Source organism: Sceloporus occidentalis, unplaced genomic scaffold (assembly GCF_023333645.1).
Source record: "Sceloporus occidentalis isolate IW3139 unplaced genomic scaffold, rSceOcc1.0.p SCAF_34, whole genome shotgun sequence".
Taxonomy (NCBI): Eukaryota; Metazoa; Chordata; class Lepidosauria; order Squamata; family Phrynosomatidae; genus Sceloporus; species Sceloporus occidentalis.
Window position 1 is genome coordinate 590,479 of NW_028317014.1, and position 25,378 is coordinate 615,856.

At 38.9% G+C, this 25,378-nt stretch overlaps 1 protein-coding gene across 4 annotated transcripts in view; it reads left to right on the plus strand.

Moving 5' to 3' along the window:
• Nucleotides 1–863: 863 nt before the first annotated feature.
• Nucleotides 864–25,378, plus strand: part of LOC149298108 (neuronal migration protein doublecortin-like) — a 31,846-nt gene continuing 7,331 nt past the window's right edge. For all 4 annotated transcript variants that reach the window (XM_089487700.1, XM_089487701.1, XM_089487702.1 and 1 more), the window contains exons 1-3: nt 864–1,227; nt 9,495–9,832; nt 24,891–24,993. In XM_089487700.1, coding sequence (XP_089343826.1) covers nt 864–1,227; nt 9,495–9,832; nt 24,891–24,993 — 805 coding nt within the window. The remainder of the gene's footprint in view (nt 1,228–9,494; nt 9,833–24,890; nt 24,994–25,378) is intronic.

Below are 25,378 nucleotides of genomic sequence, written 5' to 3' on the forward strand. Positions count from 1 at the left end.
TTAAATCATCCAAAGAGTATCCAAGACACGCCATGTAGCAGTGTCGTATCTATTCAATCTTTCACATAAGCTGGTTATGCAATTTTCTTTTATTGATTGTGTGAGCTAGGGGTGGGTTTGTCTAAGGAACCAAGACAACATGGAGTAATCAAATTAGAGACTGAATGAAAGCAAGAATTGTCTTAATTTACATAGAATGTAACATCTCATAGATCGCATTAGTTGTATTGGGCGGGGGGGCACTGCCAATATTATATTTAATACAAAGTAAATGTATCTGTCTGAGGTGTGGCTTTTAAAGACATAGTGAGACTCCGTCATTCATATTGGCTTTGTACACGCTCTGAATTCCCCTTGCATTAACACATGTCAATAGGTGTCTGCGTGTATATGAAAGAGGTTTGACATGCATGTACTGATCATAACAATGCAAAGATTGAAATTAGGTCTTGACCAGGTATTTGTGGAGCAATTTAAGCAATTTTTGGAAAGAAAGGTTTTGTAATCCTATAAAATGCTATTGTCACTAGACAGATGACATTAGATAAAGCAGTCACTGCTGCTTCAGTAAGATTAGCTCATTAATCTTTGACATCCAGACACAGTAGGTTTATATGAGATCAGCTGTTGGTGTGTGCATTATTGCACGCTGTTCGGCTCAATTAACAATCTCTGCACTTAACCATGCTTTAGTGCAGACACTTTTTGGTATTAATTATTTACAAACTTTGAGTAACATGAGATGCTCTGGTAACAACTAAATGGAATTATTAATGTTACAAGGGGTTTTCTGGTTTCTCTGGGCAAGTAACATTTTTATCTCTGCTTGAATACCTCTTCCAGGTCCCTGAAGCCAGAGAGAAATGGAGCTTGATTTCGGTCACTTCGATGAGAGGGATAAGACTTCCAGGAACGCACGGGCATCTCGAATGAATGGGTTGCCCAGTCCTACTCACAGTGCTCACTGCAGCTTCTACCGAACACGTACTTTGCAAGCTCTAAGCAACGAAAAGAAAGCCAAAAAAGTCAGGTTTTACCGTAATGGAGACCGCTACTTCAAAGGGATAGTGTACGCGGTATCATCTGATCGTTTCAGAAGTTTTGAGGCTTTGTTGGCTGATTTGACCAGGTCATTATCTGATAACATCAACCTTCCCCAGGGTGTTCGTTACATCTACACTATTGATGGATCAATCAAGATCTCCAGCATGGATGAGCTGGAAGAAGGTAAAAAAATGATGATGACTTATTGTTCCCCAATATTGTTTCTACAATTCTTGTGCTGCAAAAAAAGCAGAATGTTTTTATTATTTAAAAAATGTACAATCTGCATCCTTATGAGAACTTAAGATACTGGGTGTTCACTAATAACGTCGCGTTACAAGTGAAGCAAAATTATGAATGATGTCATATGATTTGATTGTGGTTTTGAATTATGTGATTCTGTAGGATATTTGTGACCAAACGAAAAACCTAGGTACTACTTCAATAGGGCAAAAGCAATGGCTATTCAGGACCATCAGGGGCCTACAGCTGCCTTCCTTCCAGTGAATGTCACCAGTAGATGGAATAGTGGTGATACATGAGATAAAGCAGGACAAAGTGGATAGCACAAACAGTTCCTAATAGCATAATTAAGTCCACCTTACCCAACTGGTGTCACAAGGAGGCTATGTGGGAACTGCAATGGAGATCTAGGATGCAACATCACAGGCCTCCATTGCTTTTACACCTTCCTGGGCCCTCGGGGGAGATCAGAGTATCAAAAGTATGAAAGTGGGGTAACCTTGATAATTTTAACTGTTGCAAGATATTCTTATTATTATTTTAATTAAGGATGGCCCAGTATATGGGGCACTAAAACGGATATCCATTTTGTAACAAGTAAGAACTGGTATTCTTCTCATCATTGTATTTTCTGGACCGTAACCAATATCAGTTAATTATTTTTTCTGTTTATCTCATTACATTCTCTTGCATTCTGTAGACACCAGTCCTTGTGCATGTCCGGAAGGACACCTTGAGAATCCAGTGCTGGATGATAGAGTCAAACAATCAGTTATAGGCATTAAGGACCCCTTCATATAGGCCACAGTTATGATGCTGCTACCTGTTTATATGGTAAATAGTTTGTGTAACAGACATGTTTCCAGTCCTTAGTACAGCACCTGTGCCACATACACATATATACCGTACTTTTATACTGTACATATGTAATTTAAAAAGGGTGGCAATTCAGTATGAGTCTCTGGGTGAGGCTTTGATTCTCCCAATCTCCTGATCAATTTCCTTTTTCTTCAGGCAAGGAAGCAGCAACTGTTGATGGCTTTTATTGGATCAACACAGAAAATAAATAAAATTACATATGCTTTCTTAACCATGGATGTTTCTATCCGAAGAAGAGAGCTTGGCAATCCCTCAAGGTTATGTAACGTTACCTTTTATCAGGTCGGCATAGAAAAACATGTATCAACTTCCATAAAAGACATTTATTTCCTACTTGCAATAATAATCAGTTGCTGTGCTCCCAGGGGCACTAATAGAGATTCATGTGGGAAAGGAATTCCCTAGGTCTCCAATGGCCAGTGGACACAGGTGCACCTTCCTATTATACATATGGCATACCCACTGTGGTGGCGGCGCATGCAATCTGTCCCTGTGGTAAAATGCATTAAAGACCAGGAAGTAGCATATGCGTTAATAACATTAATTTGGGTGAAATGCTGTTTTAACATGCTCCCACCCATGTTGTTAAGATTAATAATCCATTTACCACCCACATGTTAACACAGCGCCAAATACACATGCTAATTCACGTGTGCCATATTTCTTTTCTGCTGTGTCAGATACTAATATTATATCCGATTTTTTTGCTGCTGAAAGAGCTCTGCATTCTGAATGGAGGAGATAAGAGTCCCCCAGGCCAATTCATTTACTGGCATAGATTTATATAAAGTAACGCAGAGTAAGCTGCTGTGGCCAGCATTTCAGTTTTGCTCTAAATGCTTTAAATCCACTGAAGGGATTTTATGTACAACACAATGTGATCTCTGTAGGAGCCTTCTGCTGTGATGTGATTTATGAAGTGCCCAAATGAAGAAGAATTGTGTACTATGCATTTAACTGCGAGCTAATGTTCTGAATATATTTCCCAAGACCATTTTAGGATGTTTCTGTCCTTTTTAAAGTCATTGTTTCTAGTGAAACATCCTTCTTGATTGACTCTATAGACTGCAAGCTTGAGTGGTATCCTTAGTGTTGTTTTGTTTCTCAAATGATGTAACATAAAATCTTGTGTTTAATCCATAATTCTGCGCCCATGCTAAATTTAGTACAAAATGTTCCGAAAAAATGAATGTAGACTTTGTGTTACTTTGTACCTGTGTATAATATGCACACCCGTTCTGAGCGTGAATAGACAGCTTATTTCAGCATAGCTTTAACTTACTAGATACAGTTTCAATGATGGTCGGGACAGCTGTTGATTCCACTCAAATATATGTTGGAAAGAAACTTCAGTCTTTTTGCGAGTGCTCAGACGATATATGGATAAAAAAAGTAAATAGCCTGGACTTAAAAACAATAAATTTGTATTCTGCATTTACATATAAGCACCGAGACCAACTCGGGTGCTAACACACATCAACGACCCAAAAAGTCAGCTGTGGTTATGCCTAGGGAATATATTGGTTTATCAAGTCTATGCTATTTACTTCTTTTTTTCTCCATATCTCATCTGCGTACTCGTGAAAAGACTGAAGTTTCTTTCCAACATATATTTGAGTGGAATTTTCTCTTGCTGGTCGTATACACATCTTTGGAATAAGAGGAATACTTGGAGACATCATATTTCGTCCCTTATTAAGGAGAGTATAGACATTTTGCTGCTATATATTGCTGATATATTATATTGTTCAGGACAGATGTTGAGTTGCATCAAAGAGCTAATGTTTAAAACAGTCTCAGGGTAGGTAGGACACAGGTTAGAGCAGGGGTTCTCAAACTGCGGCCCTCCAGCTGCTGCAGGACTACATCTCCCATACTCCTCAGCCAGCCCCTTAGCTGAAGGAGCATTATGGGAGATGTAGTCCTGCAGCAGCTGGAGGGCCGCAGTTTGAGAACCCCTGGGTTAGAGCTTCCACCTGCCCCACAATATGTCACAAAACTGTAAATGTTCCTCAGCCTAAAATGTCTTTTCAGAACTTACTGAAGAGCTTCCAGGGATGTGGTAAATTTGCTCAAGGCATCTGCTTTCTTTATAGACATAGATTTGGATATTAATACTGATTTCTAGAAATGTTCATTACCTAGATATTTACATGCTAGTTTCTAAGCAACTCGCTCCTTCCGAAAACGTATGGCTAATGGTAGAAGCTATTTCGATCCTCCCACTGGATTTAGTATAATCTAAGGAGGCCAATGACATGGTAATGTTAGTGCTGAAATAGCTATATAAAAACATCATTTCACTAAATACAGAAGAACTGCAACATTAGATTTTGTTTCTTTTTAGCACATATATTCTTAATGCACACACCGGGTCCTCCTGTTTATTCTCTAGGGTCCTGTTTAGGAGTGATGGTGCTCCTTTAGGATGCAAATCCCTGTCACTATTTTCAAAATGTTAAAGTGTTGATCAGTGTTCTGCAGTCCTAAAAACATAATAATGTATATAAGCAGTAGAAAATATGTTTACAAATTAAGATACCTGACCCAGAGTCTCCAGGTGAAGCCTGCTTCTCCAGGTCTTTGGGATATGCAAATTAAATGTGTGACTATGCTATTCTTCTTGTACATAATTGCTGAATTAAATGTAAAAAAACCAAAAAACAATGGGCCACAATGGCACATGAAGTATCTCAGTAAAGCCTCATCCTCAAAGCCCACTACAAATGTGCCCTTCTTTGACCATTTGTAAAGCTTGGAGATACAGATTACTCGCATTGCTAATTCTAATACTATAAAAATATCCCTGATCATTTATGCTGTGCTTTATGTGACAGCTGTTATCTTGTTGCGGCATCCTGTTTTCAATTGCCTCACCCTAAGATATTTGAGATAATAACCTTACGGAGGAGCTGCATGGCAAAAAATAAATCTCTAGCAGAAGACGCCACAGTTTGCTAAGCTATGGATACAGAGTTCTGAAACAGTGTCACAACTTTCTAGAAGGGCAACAGAATTTCAATACAAACAGAACATTTGCAAAGAAGTGAAACTTCGGTCTGTATTGCAACAGCACATACCGCCATTGGTTTTACATCTCATTGAGCCAGTAAGGGCCATGATCCCCAATATCTGCTAAGCCAGGACAGTGTGGCAGCTATGCAGGACCGTGAGAAAGTGCTTGAAGATTGGTGATGTGCACACAAAATTGGGACATTTTGGATCCAGCTGGGTCGGGAGTTGCCATGTTCTCTCCTCATCAAAACATGTATTAATAATTAAAATTTTCTAAATAAAGTATTCATTTTCTAAATGGTTTACTCAGTAATATAAACTGCAATTAATATCTCGCAAAGCAGCAACAAACATACTGGAGCCCTACCCAGCCATGCCTCTAACCTATCCCCCCAATATAGCTCTAAGGTTATTTTTACATGTTATACATTGGTTATTTGTAGTGAACAACCACTCAGAAGTTCTTCTTATTTGTTTCATAAAGTGGGAAAACATTTTCACTTCTATTACCAAAACATTTTCTCTATTCAGCAATAAACTGGTATTTAGCCAGATTTCCACTTACCCCAGTGTTTTTAGCTGTCCCAAGCTAATGGAAAGTTCCAGTTCTGCATACAGCTCTTAGGAATGTGGATTGTGTGCTTACTTTGCTTTCTTCCATTCTTTTATGTTAGCTGTGAAAATGATTACTTTATTAGGATTTAAATCCTAATATAGTTAAAATAAAGAAATAGTGAGTAAAGCTGCTTCAGTTAATGAGCCAGTAAACCTTATTTTTGAAAACTAAAGATTAAGCACACCTATCCTTATAGCAATTATTATCTTAAAGGGGAAGTTTAAAGTCCCACTCAGCCTCACTAGAGGACAATGCATTGTCACCTACCCACCAGGGTAGGCCTCCCGCCTGTGCCACGGATCTCTGCCCCTCCTCTTTATCGACAGGGGCCATCCACTCACCAGGGTCCCTTACCGGCAGAGGGGCCTCCGAAGCCTATCTCCTGTTGCTGCTGCTCCCTCCAACTACATCGCCTGTCTGCATCTTTCAGCGCAGCCGTGCAAACAAAAGGTGGTCAGGGGTGTACAAATGTTAGTGATGTCATTTTTTTTCATTTAGAGCTAAAAAAAGACAAGGAATCTGTAACACCTTGCCCACGGGTGGTCATACGTTTGCAAATCATGGTATATCCTGTGCTGGCAATTTTATTACTATTGTTCTTGTGTTTGACCCGGCTTAACCTCGACTATTCTGTTTTCTGGCTCCCTGACTTTGGTTCTGATATCTGAAATAGACAACCCAAGGGGGAACCGGTTGGGCGGCGAAGAACTCTTCTGAGACCAATGAGCAACTTGTAGAGATGTAGTGTTCTATCCTGGTATGCTGAGCGTGACATGCATATACTTTAAATATACATTCTAGGGAATGTAAAAAAAAATACCTTAAGGAGAAGCTGCAGCAGAATGAGTTCCCCGTTATCCAATGATTCTCGCCAGTGATTAGCTGCTTGGAGAAATCTGTTAAATGCTACAGGATGGCATCGTGGCTGATTTGCTAATACAGAAGGTATTAGGCCATTTGATTTTGTGGTCAGTGCTTCCCTTGTTGTATTTTTTTGTGTGCTGATTGTTAGCTGTCACACAGCTGTGTGTTGGCTTAGGCTTCCTGATTTGGTAACTAATACCTCAAGTCCTCTATAATGACTGCTAGATGCTGAGAAATACATATGAATCTCTACCTGGGTTGAAGTATAAGACTAGATGTCCTGCAGCTGTGGCCCTTAACAAGCTGTCGCTCAAAGGGGCCGGGTTGCAAGAGTAGGATTGTACTAATTAAATCTTAACGTCATTCAGGGATAGCACCTATTTGTTGAACATTTCTTCACTTTGCATGCATAGATGGAATATCATCAAAAAAACTAAACACCAATTGAATATATTTAAACTGTTAAATATCAAAGAATCGGCCACTAGGGAAAATTGTGAATAATTAAGTAGCCAATTAGGAAATACACATAGCTAAACAGTTTGCAGGAATAAATTACAGGGAGGTGCCAATGAAACCCGTTTTCCCAGTGTGGAATGAAATAACCAAAATTTACCTGGCTGGCCTTATCACTCAGGGCTTTATTCTTTGACCAGACCGCCCAAGTGGCTCACTATTATTATTATCTTTTATTTGTTATAGCTTATGATTAGTCATGAGCATCTGCCCCATTCTTTCCTGACTTGCCAGCACAGCTTCTGTGGGAGCCTGGAAGATAACTCTGTCTAATAAATAAAAGCAGATTTTGCTGTGAATAGACAGGTGGCATTGTTTTAACATACAAATGCCATGACAATTTTAAGATTTGTAGCTTATTTCACATGGCATGGAATAGTTAGTCTGTTTAAGTTTGTTTCAGCCAATGTTCAGTGCCACATATGTCTAGTTTAACATACTAATGCAACCTTCAGTCAAAAATTCAAGGGGTTTTGTCTTGGTTGTCCAATTGACGCATGTTCTCTTTATTCCAAAAAAACTAAATTGTGTGTTTGTGGACTTTTCATTTCAAAATCTAAGATATCTGTTTCTAGTGATTAAACACTAATCTGACACCAGCTGGGACATATGTACTAGTTTTGGAGGAGAAATATGTGGAGAAGAAACCATCATTCTCTTACAGTGGTGCTCAACCCCAAGCAGGTCCCTGGCCCGGTCATTTGTTGAATCCAGCTGTGAGAATGCTATATTGATGCCAAAAAGTGCTTAAGAATTCATATATGTGCATGCATATGTAATAGTGAATCTACCGGTTAGGCAAAATATGTCATTCTTCTCAAGTTGTTGGAATGATTTCCCCTGAAAGTGCGAAAAAATTGTCTTGAGGAGAAAATGGGAAGCCTGTCACTTGTAATTGATCTTACGAGATGTGCTGTTTTACAGTCAGTGTTTGTCTGCTTTAGTGATAGGTTCCCTTTAAGACAAAACAGAGTAATTAAATGTTTGCATATGAAAATCCACGTACTACTATAAATCACGTATATTTTTACATGCAAATGTACTGATCTTTTAAACGTGTTAATAAATTATAAAGTACTCTCTCAGACTTTTACAGGGTAAGTATACAAAAAATAAATTTTTAACACACAGATGTGTAATTAGTGATGCTTTTAGATTTCATGACAGGTATCGAGTATCAGGAACAGCACACTGAAATGAATGCATTTTTTTTAAAATAAACCAGTGTACTTTTTCTTGGCGAGGCAAAACCTGCTCCAATTAATTTGCAAATCCCAGTGAGGCCTAGAAGCTGAAATAAATTAAAATGGATGAGTGTAAGAAGTGTTTAGAGGGAATGTCAAGCAATACTAATCTTACAAGTCGGATGTCAATCCTACATTTCCCGAGTTATGCAACACTGGGGATAATTCCGAGGACCAGAACGCATTGCTGCAGGTCCATGCAGCACTTGTTTTGATTATCATGTACATATCTAATAATTCATTGAGAATATATAAAATCTAATTATTTTACATTTTCAAGGTTTTTATTTATTTAAAATAACATTTAACACTGAATGAATAACAGATCTAGCAGCTGCAGGCTTTTTAAGAAGGAAATCTATTGTGGTCTCCTGCTTTCAGGCACATTGTTTCTATGGTAACCAATAGAAGTCTACCTTACATTGGTTTAACACAATGGTTGCTTGTTACGGCACAGTTCTCCTACTAACAGAAATTCATTTAGACACTAATTTGACCTTGGTAAGAACATGTTGTGCCAAATTTTGCCTTCCTCTCTTGTAAGTCCATTCATTATAGAATATGTTGTCGAAATCTAATCACTGTCAGGGGATTTGGAAAATACACAATTTCGGTGATTGAAGAACATCTATGTAGTTTTATCTTCCTGTAAGTCGTATTTACGATGAAACTTGTGAAGAGATAAATATGCGGTGAATCAAAAATTAACACAAATGGAATGATCCACTTAGCAGGAATATTCTGTTTGGTTGCCATGGTGATATGAGCACCATGGCTGGCCCAAACGTTTAGACAAGGTATAAGAAACGTTGGTTCTGTAATGTGGTAGAGGAGCCCCTCTGCCACTGCCTGGTGTTCATGGAGGGGATGAGTGTATCTCTTCCCCCTATAGGTAACAGTAAATGGCACCTTTTGATGAAAATGAGAGTTAATACAAAATGAGAGTTGATACAATATTATCAAGTTGTTTGTGGGCCCAATAACCGTAACAATACGATGGGCAGACATGTAGAATAATAATAAAAATCTCTGGTGGTAAAAGAAAATTCAATTTCTACTGTCTTTCATTTTAGGTGAAAGCTATGTTTGCTCATCTGATAACTTTTTCAAGAAACTGGAATACACAAAGAATGTGAATCCCAACTGGTCAGTTAATGTGAAGACTTCAGCTGCTCTAAAGTCTCCACAGTCCCTTGGCAGTGCTAACAGCCAGTCCAAAGAAAACAAGGACTTTGTGCGCCCAAAGTTGGTGACAATCATCCGTAGTGGCGTGAAACCACGTAAAGCAGTGCGTGTGCTCCTGAACAAGAAGACAGCTCATTCTTTTGAGCAAGTCCTGGCAGACATTACTGATGCCATCAAACTGGAAACAGGAGTGGTCAAGAAGCTGTACACCTTGGATGGAAAACAGGTAGGATCACATAATGTAACTTTGGGGTTATGTATAAAGAGGTGTTAGAGGTGTACAATCAGCAGGAACATTTCATGCAAAAGGAAATGCAAGATTTCAAGTACTTTCCACCATAGATGTTCTTAATACATAACTACACCTAGTAAAGAATTATCTGACCTGAATATTTATTAACAAAAAACGCTTATACTAGAAAAAAGTGATGTCTTAGATAATATATAATAAAATTATACAAATACATACTGTTAAAATACAAGTTATCTATTTATTAACAGGACTGCACAAAGAACAAATTGCCATGCATTTAGAATAGGGGAATATTATTGGGGAAATATTAACACAATTTTATTTAATGTTCCGGCGAGAAACACACTCCTTTATAGCAGTTTAAATTATCAAAACCTCCTTAAGCTATTAACAATAATAAAAACACAAAAAGATTCAAGAAAAAATAAATTGATAAATGTCCTACATTTTTTCAATTAAGATTTTTGATTTATAAATGAGAAGCAATTTATCAATGATTGTCCAACAAGATTCTGCATGGTGAAAAGTATATGTTTCTTGTGTAGATAGATACTAGACATCATTTGTAGCATCACTCATCCAGAGGATGCTAATGAGATAGGTGAACTCTCCTACACACATTTTCTTTTGTGAGAACCTGACAGGGGCTCCCCAATAGCTTTGCACCCTAAGCTGCCATCTAAGTGTAATATGGTAAGGCTGTCTGCATTCATCATACTGGGTATTAAATGGTCAATGGAAGTGTGTCAAAAATTATGGTGACATAGACTTTCTGTTAACTGGCAGACATAATGCATGCAGGAACGAGGAGGCCATGTGTAATACTCTTAGTGAGGTCATTCAGATGACATCGTAAATCAAGGTGAACTTGCAGTCATCTCACTTTTTCCCCCACATGCACCATTGAGTCCTAATAAAGCGTGGAGCCAGCCGTTACAATGAAAAAATAATAGATTTTGTCTGCAGAGTCCGAGAGAAGAAACCCAATAAAATAAATAACACTAAAACACACTAAATTAATACTGAGGGATTGAACAAGTTGATTTATTTTATAACCTTTTTGCTAACAATAAACATTATGGGTACAAACAATGTATAACAAGTATATAAAAAAAATCCCTTACCTTTCCCATTTTAAGATATCAGAATTTCCCCAAACTGGCATAGACTGAAAAAAGCTGAAAACATTATTACTGTTGCTGTTTTTAGAATTGGGTGGGTGTTTAATTTACTGTTCCTTATTGAATATGCATTCAAGTCTTTCACTTAAATCACTTTGTCTCACTCAACCTTTAAGGAGGTGGCATTGTGCACAAAACCCCTCTGTGTGAAAATGCTTTAAGACTGAATAATATATTTCCAGGGTTGTTGAGGACTACACATGTTGTTGGGTTTCATAATATTCATAGGCCATGGCACAGAGAGGCAGCACACATAATGCCCTTCAGGTACCAGTTCAGTGAGGGAGCGCATATTGGTGACTCTCCTGCTCCCCTGTGACCATATACCTGATATGACATCATTTTCTGGCACACGGTACTATGCGATCCATGAGGCTCTTACGGGAGAAAATCATTGTAGTTTATAGTAGTTTATAGAACCAAACATGCAGGCCGAATTTCTATATTTAAAAAACTGGTTTGGCATTCTGAAAACATACTTTGACTAAACATATCCTCTGTAACACTAACCATAGCCTAAATAATTTAATTTTATTATTTCCATATTTAATTTTTAAATATATTTTATATTATATATATATATAGTTTATATGAATTATGATTATTGTGAATACACTAAGCCATTTGTAGTAATTAGGTTTTGATACATGGATTCAGGAGTAGACAAACATCCTTAAACATCCCCTATCTCTCTGTGTTGGTAGAGGATTAAGGCAGGAGGCTTATTCATGACTCCAAAAGACAGGATGATGAATTATGGGTCAATAATGTTTATTTAAAATGTTTACTAAACAATTCTCTTCCTTGTGAAAAATTTAACAAACCTACGCTTGAAGCATCCACCTTAACTGCAATGAACAGGCCCACTGCATGGAATGCCCAACTGTCTCTCAAATAGTAACATATGCTCTCTTGTTATTTCTTCATTTTGTGTGGTGAACAGTACTCCCTCTGTTAACTTTTTGTGATGCATGAACATCAATAAATGGCCACCTACACTGGTGTATGAAAACTGGTTACTAAGGTCTCACCAGAAGAAATCCTATGTAACTTGAACTACATTTACTGGCCTACAAACTATGGACCAGTAAATGGCTAATGGCTTCTTTTCTAGGTGACCAGTGAGACCGACAGCTGGAATAGTCAATAGCCTTCAAGGGGTTAATATGGCATCAAAACTAGAACTTTTATTTGTAAATCACATGTTATACATTGTCATAGGGATTTGGAAACCCTATGGATAAAGCGCAAATAATTTATAATGTAAGTTTGGTAAAAATGATATGCAGTACACATCAAAATGTTTTTGATGAATGTCTGAAATATCCGCTTAATATGATTGGAAATCTTCAAACCCATTAGAGGAAAACGAGGTATAACAGGACATTTCAAAGTGCAGATGTCTTTTGTAGACAGCCATGTAAAATCGACCGAGACAGCTGACATATATTCAGACTTGAAGATGAAAAAAATCCAACCAAAAAAAAAAAAGATTAAAATGAGAAACATATACTCCGAAAGCTGAGTTAACGAAACCCTAAAAATAATCCTTGTATTAAATCCACTGCCTTGAATTTCAATGTGTATTATAATTTATCAACTACTGCAGGCTGAGGGATTACATGTAAATTAGCCACAAAAAATACTTTCATTAGACAACACTAAATTTTGAAAGAGCATTTCAGTAAAATTACAGTCTTCTCTATATTCTTGAAGTCCTAAGAGTTGCAAGGAAGTCAGAAATGTAGACTTATAGAAATGGGCAAAGGATTGATTTTGATCAATCAAAAATTTTGACTACAGTTTCACTGATCTGACGTTTGTTGAACCATCTTCCCTTCAGGCAGATAGCCTGAGCCACTTTCCAGAATTGGCCCATAGTGCTGTGAACAAGCAGGGCTAGACCCGTCTTCAATGACCAAAACATTCCTATGTATAGGTCTAATATGGAGATGGGGTGTCTAGGTAGGTTATGAAAAATATAGAAACTGCCTGCTTGTCTGTGGTGTATCTGGAATGGGTGCACGGATTTTACCGTCTGGATGTTTAGATAATACACAAGTAAACTGTGGTTTAGTACAGCGGCCACCAATCTAGGGTGGCCTCACTATATCTTGCTTTAACATTTATACACAGGACTTCTATCAGCAATATTTCTAGTATCAATTTAGGACTCTGGCCCCCATCCTTTCACAGTCCATCATGTTAATCTCCAAAGTACGCTCCATGTTAAAAAGAAAATCTGTTCTCCCCCAGATATATCTAAAGTTGCCTTCTTTCCCATAACCCCATATTTAAAAAAAAAAATCTCAGCCATCTCTAACCAGCCCCCCCTTGTAAAAAGAAAACCCCCTTTCAAGAGTTAACATCACAGAAAAAGGGTGTTTGAATTAATATATGAATGTGGGATGACCTCCATAAAAAAAGACTAAGCTGTAATGAGGATTATCGGATGAAACTGATTTATTGCCAGTCAAAGGGCAGTGCCATTTCAGCCCTGAGCAGGTGCTCTGTGTCTGTGGGAAGGATGGGTGCATAATGAGAGTCAATAAAATTAATCGGGTTGGGAGCGTGGCAGCCTGATGTCTTTATGTGCTAATATATGATCAATAGGCTATAAGGACAGATTTAAAAATAAATTACTGAAGAATTATTTTGTTGAAACCTCATTAAATGCACCTTTAGGAACACCATTCCTAGTACTCCCAAATTCCAAACCTTTCCCAGAAAAAAATATTTAATCAACTATTTTTCAGGGAGTGTTTAGTTGTATCTGTGTCTGAATGCATTGTCTGTTTCGGTAGCCGGCCACCAAGTTATGAGGACATACAGCCTCTTTAAAACACAGCTCAGTATAAACCAGTCACTGGCTGAGCTATTTGTCTTCAACATCTTTTCTAGATGTTTCCTTGCGAGAGGTATATTCGAGCTCTGCAGTTCAGCTCTTCATTTCTCACACGTGCCACTCGTCCCATAAGTCATGCTTTCGCTTTTTGTAGTCTGGCAGCTGCAAAATCTGGTTGCTAAGAAACAGCCTCAGCAGCACAAAGGGCTCCCAGCTTGAGGGGTGAGATCTCTCAGCCCTAAAACAGTTGGGTGTTATTTTCTTTCCATATCTCCTGTTTCTTCAACTGTAAAATAAATTGCCTAGTGCATGTTTTTAATCAGTGACTAAATTAGAATCTCGGAATGTTGGCAGTGAATGTCACATCGGGGTAGACAACTGGTGTAATGCAAACATTCCTTGAGACACGTATGCTTTGTATGGTTTTATCCCCCACTCATCTCTAAAACAGTACTTTTAAAAAAAAAAAAACAGCTTTTTTTTGGATGCTTACAAGCAGCAAAGGATCAACAGACCTCTATATTCTCTGTATTTTAGCAGGTCAACTCTCTGTTAAGGGGAACAGTATATTAAAAACAGCTTCTGCTCAAATTCTATTTTTTTAAGGCGACTGGTGTGTTTTCTAAATGTTGATGTGTCAGGAATGAGCAAATCGAGAAAATTATTGGATCATAAAAATTAGAAACATACAATTTGACAGCAGATAAAAACCCTTTGAAAGAACCTCCCCCAGTAATATATGAAATAAAGACACAGTGTGAGCGCGTGACAGATTGGAATTAAACTAAGACATTATAAAACCACCAAGGCCTGAGTGTACTAGACACCTTAACACCCTGCAGGCATTACTCCAGACCCCCACCAAATGCTGGGACAAAGCCGCATCTACCAATATATATGCGCTAGGATGGGTGGTTGGTCAAATCACTGGCTGGGTAAGGACCAAAAGGGGCCCATATCTAACTGCCCTAACCTTAGACTACCCACAATCCCCCTCAGTCCCTTCATTGACCAACCCAGCTCCAACCTGGCCCTTCCAGCCCCCACATCCAAATAAACTTTCAGTACCTACCTTGCTCTGTGTAGCCTTTGCGACTCACCGGCACTTGTGGGTAGGGGATGGCAAACATTAAGAAGAAAAGCAAACATTATATTACTAAAGTGATGCATGCAATAGATCAATTTAATATAATAATTATTATACTATTATAATGTATAATATACATAAAAATGTAAACTTTAATTACAAGTACGAGGAACATAACCAAAAACTTGTACATCAATAATAAAATTTCCGACATGCACATGACAACATTTATATGTATAAGTTTGTGCATTTTTGAAGAGAGAATTAATAAATTCAGTCTCTGTAATCAAATGTAGGAGCGGTAACATATTTTGAAGATATGTCTGTGTGTGTATTTGCAAAGAACATACATTCGTACGGTATATTGTGTTAAATAATGGTAGAATTTGTTTAGGTTAAATTTTCTCTAGTTTTAATGAAGGTGCTATTTTATTTTATATGAGAATATCAGAAACTTGGTGGATGTTTCTCTTTTTAATCCCATGTAATCACCTTGCAAGTGTGTTTTTTTATTTATTTTTTAAAGTGTTGAATGTTTCGGTTCTTCATATACGGTATATTAGTGTGAAATGGCACACATTTGAAACAAAAAATGGCATTGAAAATTTGATAATCAGGTTGCATGAATGCTACATTTAACAAAACAGTAAATTATGTACCAATTATCACTTCTAATTCAACTGTGATAAAGGTTTACAGCAGCGTGAACAATGTTATATGGGATTACAAATTACATGCTGTTATGTTTCTAATGTTCATGGTTTTGGTAGCACATTTAAACTGATATGTAACTTGAAAACATGAGTGAGAAAGTTAAGTTAAGCAAGAACAAACTGTCCTATGCAGGTCTCTTGAGAGGTAAAAAAAGAGAGAAACAACCCTTGAGGACAAATCTGCATAGGTCCCTGTTGTGGATATTGGCAGTGATGTAACCTGGCCTAACTGATTAAGCCTAGGGCGGAAGGTCTAGGGGGACCTGCATAAAATGTGCTGCACTTTTAACACGCAGAGGTGTCCTTTAACACACGCTGCACCGAGTTATGACATCATATGATCGATGATGTAGCCGTGGAGGTGGAGGCTGGGAAAATACACAGCAGGATGTCAGTGCATGTTCAAGCCAACACTTTGAGAACTTCATCAGCACTTGATATACAGGACTTCACCTCTGGAAATCACAAACAAAACTCAAAACAAACTCTGGTTCACTCACTATTACTTCTTCACAATATCCAGTTCTTACAATTTCCCCCTTTCACCCTCCACTGCATATATATATTTATATTAGAACTATTGCTGTTATGTAGATTTGATGACCTGGTCCTGATATTCGACATTTTCTGACCTTACACGAAGGTAGTCAATTAAAAAATGCAACAAAAATTACACTATTTAGGCTTTATTCAGTATATCCTGAAGACCAATACAATTAGCTTGTTATTGTAAACATGATTATATTTGTCGAAAGATGCTATTTGTCATTTTGTTGTTTCGTGTTGAAATGTAGAACTTGTACAGTAGGGTATATCTATTGTACACTGGTATGCCAACTGCATTCACAAATGAGCAATGTCCCTGAACTTCTTTGAACCTGATTGTTAAGATAGCTTGTTATGCTCATGTAATTGTTTTCTGAACGATAGCAACAGGAAAAGCAGCCAACATTTCTGATGTTAAATAATACAAGTGCCAGCTTCCAGTATTACTTGAAGACAAATCTTTTCAAGGATAAGAATAAAATATTAAGTTGAATGTCTAGAGTAGAATATTGCTGCTTTAATCCCTAAGAGCAATATAATTTAAAGGAACAGAAACATGCTTATAATGTACAAAGAATCATTACATTTATTGATATAGCCCCAGAAGTTTCTCTGTTAAAATCACACACAATAACAAACTCGCACAAAAAGAAGAAGAGGTCCCGGCTCTTGTGAGCTTACAATCTAGTCGGTGTTTGAGGGGGAGGTGAAACAGTAGGACTGCTTGGATGAGTTCAGAGGGTCTGGTTGATCTGTAGAGTTGGTCATTCAGGTGGCTTGATTAGGATGCTGGCTGAGAGTGTTAGGAAGTGGGTTTGGAAAGTCGGGTACAAATCCTGATGGAACAAGGAAAGGAACCGTGGTCCTGCATGGGTGAAGTCCTGAATACAGGAGTGGGAAGAGAGATGCAGGTCATGAAAGGAGCAAAGAGGGTGGTTGGGGGTCTATTTGCATAGACGGGTAGGTCTCAGCATAGTTGGGCTCCAGGTTCCACCATAAACTTAATTCATCCTTATATTCCTTAGTGATATCAACCTGAGAGAAAATGCGTTGCCTCCTTTGGTTCCAAGGTACAATTCCACTTAATTACAGATTTTCTACAGTTGCGTCTAAATCAGATTTGCAATGGAGCATAACAGGCCATAAAAAAGACAGTACTGTCTGGACGGTAGCCAAAGGCTGTATCAATTGTAATTAAAAGTGTTTAATTCCAGTTAATCTTCGTTAAGCGTTGCATTTTCGGATTGATGATTCAATGCGATTTTCACAGTTGCTATTCAGCCACATATTTTGTACTAGGACATGGGAATGATGAGCTCTTTCTTTGTAATGATCTTGGCAGTTAGCTATATAATCAGTTAATTATCTTTTATACAAAGTATATATTATGGTGCCAAATCCTTAAAGGGACAGTCTACTTCCCAAAACCGCCTCAAATATGAAATTATGAAAGCATTTTTACCTTTTTGATAAAAAATGGTTAAATATAAGGTGGCACCCAGTTGTCACATGCATTAACTTCCAGCAAAAAAAGACAGGATTTTGGGATAAAGTACGTCGCTGGTAATCCAAATGTACAGGCATTTTTAAGATGGTTAAATAGATTAGTGCAGATTAGTGGGGTTAAGTTTTAACTCCAGTAGATGCTCATCAGATATAAAACATGGCTATTGTGAAGGACATAAGGGCTGGACACTAATAGGTATACGGTGTAGTACTACCAGCTTAAGCGGCGTGCAAACTATGATGAAGAACCACAGCACAGACAACCCTGGCAATAACGAGGTTAATGCACAGTGAACGTGTGGGGAATGCGAATCAGCTCAGATCTCTTTGTTGTGCAATTGCTGAAAAAATAATCCCAGGACTCAGAGCAAAATACCCAAAAGGTTACTGTGAAAAGCTTGACTCGGCACTGACAGTACTGCAAATCCCAACATTTAACTCCCCGATTATTAAAACCAAGAACCAAAATTTAAAAGTAATCCTTTGTCACCACACGTCAAAATCCATAATCACTCTGCACGGATATCTCTGTGCAACATCTCCGTTTCTTAACTTGCTGTTAGAATCATGCTTTTTCTCTGTCCAATCTGTTCATTTGAATGTTCAAAATGAAGTAAAATGTAAAAGATAAAAATGTCATTCTTATGGGTACCACTGTAATATAGGAATGACATAGCTGCTGTGAGCCCCAAATTTCCCAGTAACAACTGGAATAGCATTCCATTACCAGCTAATCAAAGACAGTGTTAGAATTCTCAGGCACATTACATGTTTAAAAAAAAAAAAAAAGTTCCATGTGGGAGCCCATGTAATGGGGAGACCCATGTGTTACATTGAGTGTTGTTGGGCATTTATAGAAGGGACTAGAAAACAAATCTGCCATACTTATTGCATGTCATGTAGATCTACAGAAAGTACTGCTAAGTGATCTTGTGCATTCTAGCTGCTGTGGACTATAACCTTCATGATGTTTAGCCAATCAGGGAGCTGATACAGTAGCTGGAAGATTCATGGGAGTACTGTAGATTGAGACAGTCCACAAAGGGAGTATTAACGGACTTTTGTGGGAGTCTTGACTGGAGCTGAGACGGCTAGCTATTGTGAGTGCTATAGATTTATGTGGACCATGCAAATTTAAAGTAAAAGAACCCAAATATTTTTCAAGTAAAAATATAGGTAAAGCCTTCTGTTAACCATAACTCTTGGCACATGTTTACATCTTAAACAAGACTTCATGTCATGACATGTTCCTTCCATCAAATTAATTCTCTAAAATCAATATTGCTGGAGAAACCTGTGGAGAAAAAATTGGAATAAGATAGAGTGGCCTATTTTCACATTGTGCTCATTATCATGAGGTGTGTTGGTGTGGCATGTATGGGACCAGAAGTAGGAGGACCAGTGATGGAAGTTGACAGGGACCAAAGGCACGGTCACCCACTCACTTTCCCTGAAGAGCCACCTCTCGGCAGAAAGCCTTCCTTGATTTGACAGCTCCCTGGGATCAGAGTATCTCCCCACTATGCAGGACGGTGTCTGAAAATCAGAATGCCTCTGCTTTATGGTGACATTACTTTATAACAAGTATCCAGAAGTGGATGCTTTTGTTGGTGTTGGTGTTGGTTGTGAACACCTATCTTCATCTTGAATCTGTGTAATCAACTTCTAAGGGATTTTGATGCCCGGTGGTACCCTCCATGGTTGAATCTGGGTTATTTTCTCAGATTGTAATTGCACCTTTTAAGCTTGTCAAAGCTCTTCTCTGTTGGAGTCTGACACGTTACCCTTCACTTTGACCTTAGATGTATCTCCTTATTATTCTTTCCCTGTATAACCTAAATCTGTGACCTGAACTTCCATCTGAAATTCCATCACACATTACTCTTGCATGGTGCTTAATATTCATACTAGGGCAGGTAACATAGAAAAGACAGGAGCACAAGAAACATTTCACTTGTATTCCAATTTCACTATTAACCTCTGAGATGATTACTCTGTTAGAGTTGCCCGTACAGAAATAACAGAAATGTGCAAGTTACCAGCACTTGTTTCCAAGGAGGTAAAATATTCATCTTTCCTTTAAATAGCTTGTTGAAATGTTAAATTCTGCAGTGGGCACTTTACTTGTCAAAACATCTGCCAATCAAGACAAGCAATAGAGGAGGGGGCATTACATTGATGAGCGAAAGAATGAGTTGTTAGGTTGTATGGCTTCTTGTCTCATCAGCTGCTGTCTGGTTTTCATCTGGTTGCTTTTGTAATTTTCATTCCTTTTATATTCCTTTACCATCTATCTATAGAAAGCAATTCATACAGGGCAAGCAAGCCCCTACATTTGATAAAGGGAGCAGTTATAACTCCGTTGTCATGATACTGACCTTGGTTTGCTACATTTCTGTTAACCCAACTTACTTATTTTACACAAAATGAAACGCGAAAAATAAATAAGAAAAAAACAGTTTCAGGGATAAAACCGAGAGACAGAAGAGTAACCCACCCATGAAGCTCTCCTTCTGCATCCCAAATATTTTGAAAATAATTCTGTATATGATCTTGGTGTAATTATCTTAGTATACAATTGCACAGTGCATATATTTTAGTTTTTTCAGCACTGCAGGAGATAACCCATTATTTGCCAGTAATGATGCAATTCCTAGAATAATTATCTACACATTATTTAAAAGCCAAGTCTGGCATAGCCCTCGAATGTATCCCCCTCCGCCCCCTCATATTTGCAATATTTCTGTATCGCAACGTCGACAAACCTTTCCTGCCTTCAGAAATCCCTAGAGCTGAATGGAATGCTGTCCAAATGAAATGTGCCTGCTTCACAACCGGCAGCAAACGTGACGGGACTGCCAAGTGTTGGTGCTGTTCATAGCCAGCCTAAGTGTTTTAATTCACCGCAGTCAATTATGCAGTTTGCATTTTCCACATTAAACGTCGCACCCTTACTACGCTCAGCACCGCATACTGATACCGAATGAGAATGAGAACCCACTAGCCTTGCATTGTGCTTGGTCGGTGTCAAACCACAAAATGAAATAGGTGACATTTCATGCACAGCACAGAGGAGAGATTTGCATCTCTGAGAGGACTGGCAGAACAGAGCACCTTGCTATGAATACGGTTACTGTTTTATTCATTGAGTGAATAAAAATTTGGACTCCTGGATAATGCATGGTCATGTTTGCTCTTTTCTGTCCCGTTCTCCATTTATGTGTAATTCATTCTGACAGAGCACAAGGCCTTGGCACCACATAAAGTAGCTCGCTCTGCTACATATTCACACGTTAGGCTTCTTAACCTTTCTGCCTACTATTTATGATTTTATTAACTTTCCATTTTCCACCGAGAGATGTGCCGCGTAAAAGCAGCTAGGCGTAAAACTGACCTATAGGTATTATTAATGGTTCATATTCGCCTCCTTTTTAACTCATCGATCATTGCTGAATTATCCAACCATTCTGTCTACATAATTTAGATTCTAGACATGATCAGTCATTAACACCTTAAATTCAACTAAAATGGAAGTGTGTCGATACAATATTTCTTTATGGGGCAGTTATCTCATAGACAAGCCACATTTAAGTATATTGCTGTCTGTGTTATATGGCGGCTGTTTTTGTAGTTGAGTTGCAAGGTACCTCACCATCTTCACAACGCATTAAGAATGGCCGAACAGTCTTGGTTTTTTCTGTGGAGAAAAAACAGAGGTGGGAATACACGTACATATATATATATAATTTATTAAGAAAAGAGTATATATATATATATATATATACCGTATTGGCTCGGATATAGGCCGCCCCCGTATATAGGCCGCACCCTAAAAGTTTGGTGCTTTTTTAAAGAAAAAGTTTTTTTCTTTAAAAAAGCACCAAAAAAACATGCTGCCCGAGATATGCTGCCACTCTGTCTCCCCCCCCCGAGATATGCTACCACTGTCCTCCTCCCCCCTCGAGATATGCTGCCACTGTCCTCCCCCCCCGAGATATGCTGCCACTGTCCTCCTCCCCCCTCGAGATATGCTGCCACTGTCCTCCCCCCCCCACGAGATATGCTGCCACTGTCCTCCCCCCTCGAGATATGCTGCCACTGTCCTCCCTCCCCCCCGAGATATGCTGCCACTCTGTCTCCCCCCCCCCGAGATATGCTACCACTGTCCTCCTCCCCCCTCGAGATATGCTGCCACTGTCCTCCCCCCCCCGAGATATGCTGCCACTGTCCTCCTCCCCCCTCGAGATATGCTGCCACTGTCCTCCCCCCCCCCACGAGATATGCTGCCACTGTCCTCCCCCCTCGAGATATGCTGCCACTGTCCTCCCTCCCCCCCGAGATATGCTGCCACTCTGCCCCCCCGACTTACCAGAGGAGACTCCCGGGTGTCTGGCGGGGGACATCTACGCAATACGCGTACACAACTTCCGGTGCCGGCACTCAGCTGATATGTCGGCACCGGAAGTTGTATACGCGTATTGCGTAGATGTCCCCCGCTGGCCCCGCAAGACACCCGGGAGTCTCCTCTGGTAAGTCTTGGGGGCAGAGGTAAAACGCATCGTGCAGACCATCCGCACGATGCGCTTAGACAACCTCCCGTGCCGGCACCCCCCCCCCCCGTGGAAAGTGCTGGCAGGGGAGGCTGTCTGAGCGTATCGGGGAGTAGGATGCAGGTCCCCTGCACCGCTGCGGGGGATCTGTATCCTAACGCTAGACCCCGAATATAGGCCGCACCCCCACTTTAAAGACTTAAAGTGGGGGGAAAAAGTGCGGCCTATATTCGAGCCAATACGGTGTGTATATATATATATATATATATATATATATATATATATAATATACACACACACACGGAATGCTGCAGGAAAGAAAGCATTCATGCCGCTCTCGAATGCACAAACCATGACATCATCCCAAATTGGGCTGGCATTGGGTAATTAGTGACAGCAGGGAAGACAGCATTGGGTATAATAATTCCACAGCAGATAAGGCTCGAGCTGGTGATTGCTCCTGAACCAGAAGCTCTGGCCTTTTATGTTGGTCATACATCCACAGACAAAGGGCAGCAACTGTACATTTAATCTAACTGCATTGTTTATTGTGGATGCCAAAACAAGAACACATTGTCCATTACATCACTATACATCAGATGTGCATGAGCCTACAGCTTTATAGTAACCTTAATTATCAATACTACTAATTAACTAAAACTTGTCTTCTCTAATATAGAGATCAATGATAGATTGACAGATATCCACCTAATCGTATATACATACAGAGCCGGACTGGAAATTATGGGGCAGCCTCTGCACTTTGAGGTCAGAGGCTGCCTAATGATGTAAGTGTGGCCAATAGCCTAAAACTTACCATGCTAGAGCAGCAGATTGGGTGAGTGTGTGGCTTTGTCGGCTAGCACCCCACTGGGCATTTGCCCGATGTGCTAGATGGCCAGTCCAGGCCTGTATACATTTGTCGTACAGTTTTATGTGTCTGACACCCCTTTTTAACAAGAATACAAAGTACTCTAACCTGACCTAGAAGCTGCAACCATCATTCTCCATGGTTTGACATTTCTTGCCACATCAGTGGCACAAAAGTGTTCCCATTGAAACTACATATATCAAGTGCATGGACATGTTTCGCTAGAACATCTCCTGCATGCAAAATAGCTGGGCGGGGGAAGGGACAAATCCATAGAGGGGAATTATGCATCCAATATGCAATTGTAATAGCAACAGCATGAAAATGTAAAGGGACCTTGCAACTATCATGTACAGTAAAGTCCCTATGATGGCTGGAGTGCCCCTTTAATTAATAAATAAAAAGTACTAATAGATATATATTTTTCGATATGCCATACCAACACGTATAGCTTTTATTATCATTATTAGAGTTATTATCATTAGTGTTTCTATTATCGTTATGCAGTTCTAGACATCCATAATATACCCCTCCTTTTTACAAGCCATCTGGTTCCTGACAAGTTGAAGATTTTAACATCCCATTTGGTAAGCTGTAGGTACCCATTTTCTAAACAGTGTTTTCTCGCCAGAGCTGCCCAGCTGCTCTGTATTTATGGCTACTGAGATCTCCTGCTAGAAGCCAAGAGAGGGAGGGGAGAGATACAATAGCAGAGGCGTGGTACAGCTCCTAATGATGGCTCTGCCATTGTCTGTGACAGCCCTGCTGTGATGGGAGGTCCCTTATCCAGGCTGTCTTTGTTTTCCTAACTCAGACAAAACGTGCAGTTTCAGATCTTCTTTGCCTCCGGGCCGCTGCAAATGTTACTATAAATACGCAGTGTAATGAGCTGGTGAAATTTGAATCAAATTAGTAGCTTGCATCTCCGAGCAATAATCCGTTATCAGATCACTTCCCAGCGCCCAAAGACATTTTTAGCTGGCAGCTCAGGAAGGTATTTAAATGATTAACTTCTGAAATACCAAACAGGAGGGCATTTAAAAAATTTTTTTTTAAGTATATTCAGGGTTTTTTGTGCAATAACATGGCATAGAGGCATAAAAAGGATACAAAACCAACTACGTATTAATGTCTGTGTATTTAGAGTGCCATGTCATTAAAGTCCTTGTTGGTGTAATAGCCAGGTGTCCCAATACTTTTGTCCATATAATGTATAAGTGAATGCATGTATCAGACCTATAATGTTTTGAAAGGTCTGCTTTCTAAACCTTGATTTTATTTTCACCTTTGCGGAACCTTGTAATAACATCCTTTGTGGGACCTAATAAGTTTGGCTTGTTGGTCCATGTAGAAATGAGTGGATGCCCTATATCATCCCTGATACATGGGCTACCTCTGGTTTTAGTGAAAGAAGGGAGGCTTATAGGTGAGAATAGACTCCTTAGTCAGCACAGGTTACTTGTGACTAAGAACCAATAAGTCATTGTATTTATATATGTATTAAAATATATATACATATGTTTCATCCTCTGTGGGGCTCAGATTGTGGTTTAGATGACTGGTAGAAGCATATGGATCTGATACATTACAAATACAAGTCCATTGTATTTTTCAATTAAACTCTTTGTAACATGGCATTATTTCACTGCTAAGTGTATGCAGGATCTAAACCGTATAATACAGTGGCTTTCCATAGTTTGTATCACTAATGTTCGTTCTCTTTAAATTACAGGTGACCTGTCTGCATGATTTCTTTGGCGAGGATGATGTGTTTATTGCTTGTGGACCAGAAAAATTCAGATATGCCCAGGATGATTTTTCTCTTGATGAAAATGGTAAGACATCTGGTTTGACTAATGTTTGTAGAATTTAGGATGCTGAAATATTTAATAGCCAAGCCCATGATATGGAGATCAAGCTAAGCAGTATACCTAACGTTACAAAACATAAAGAATACCGAGACATTTAATTTTAAACAAATAAGAAACCATGACAATTTGAAATATTGTTTTTTGCATTTGACTAATCACTGTGAACTTCTGTCTCTGTTTTAAATCAGTCAATAACGCTGCACCATCTGAATAGTTTTTGTATTTCATGGAGGGAAAAAAGAACAAAACTGATTTAATGAACCGTTATCAGCCTAAAATATTACCCGTTGCTACTGGAAACTGCATAGACATAAAATAAAGTGCAGCGTGTTCCAAAATGCAGGTTGCC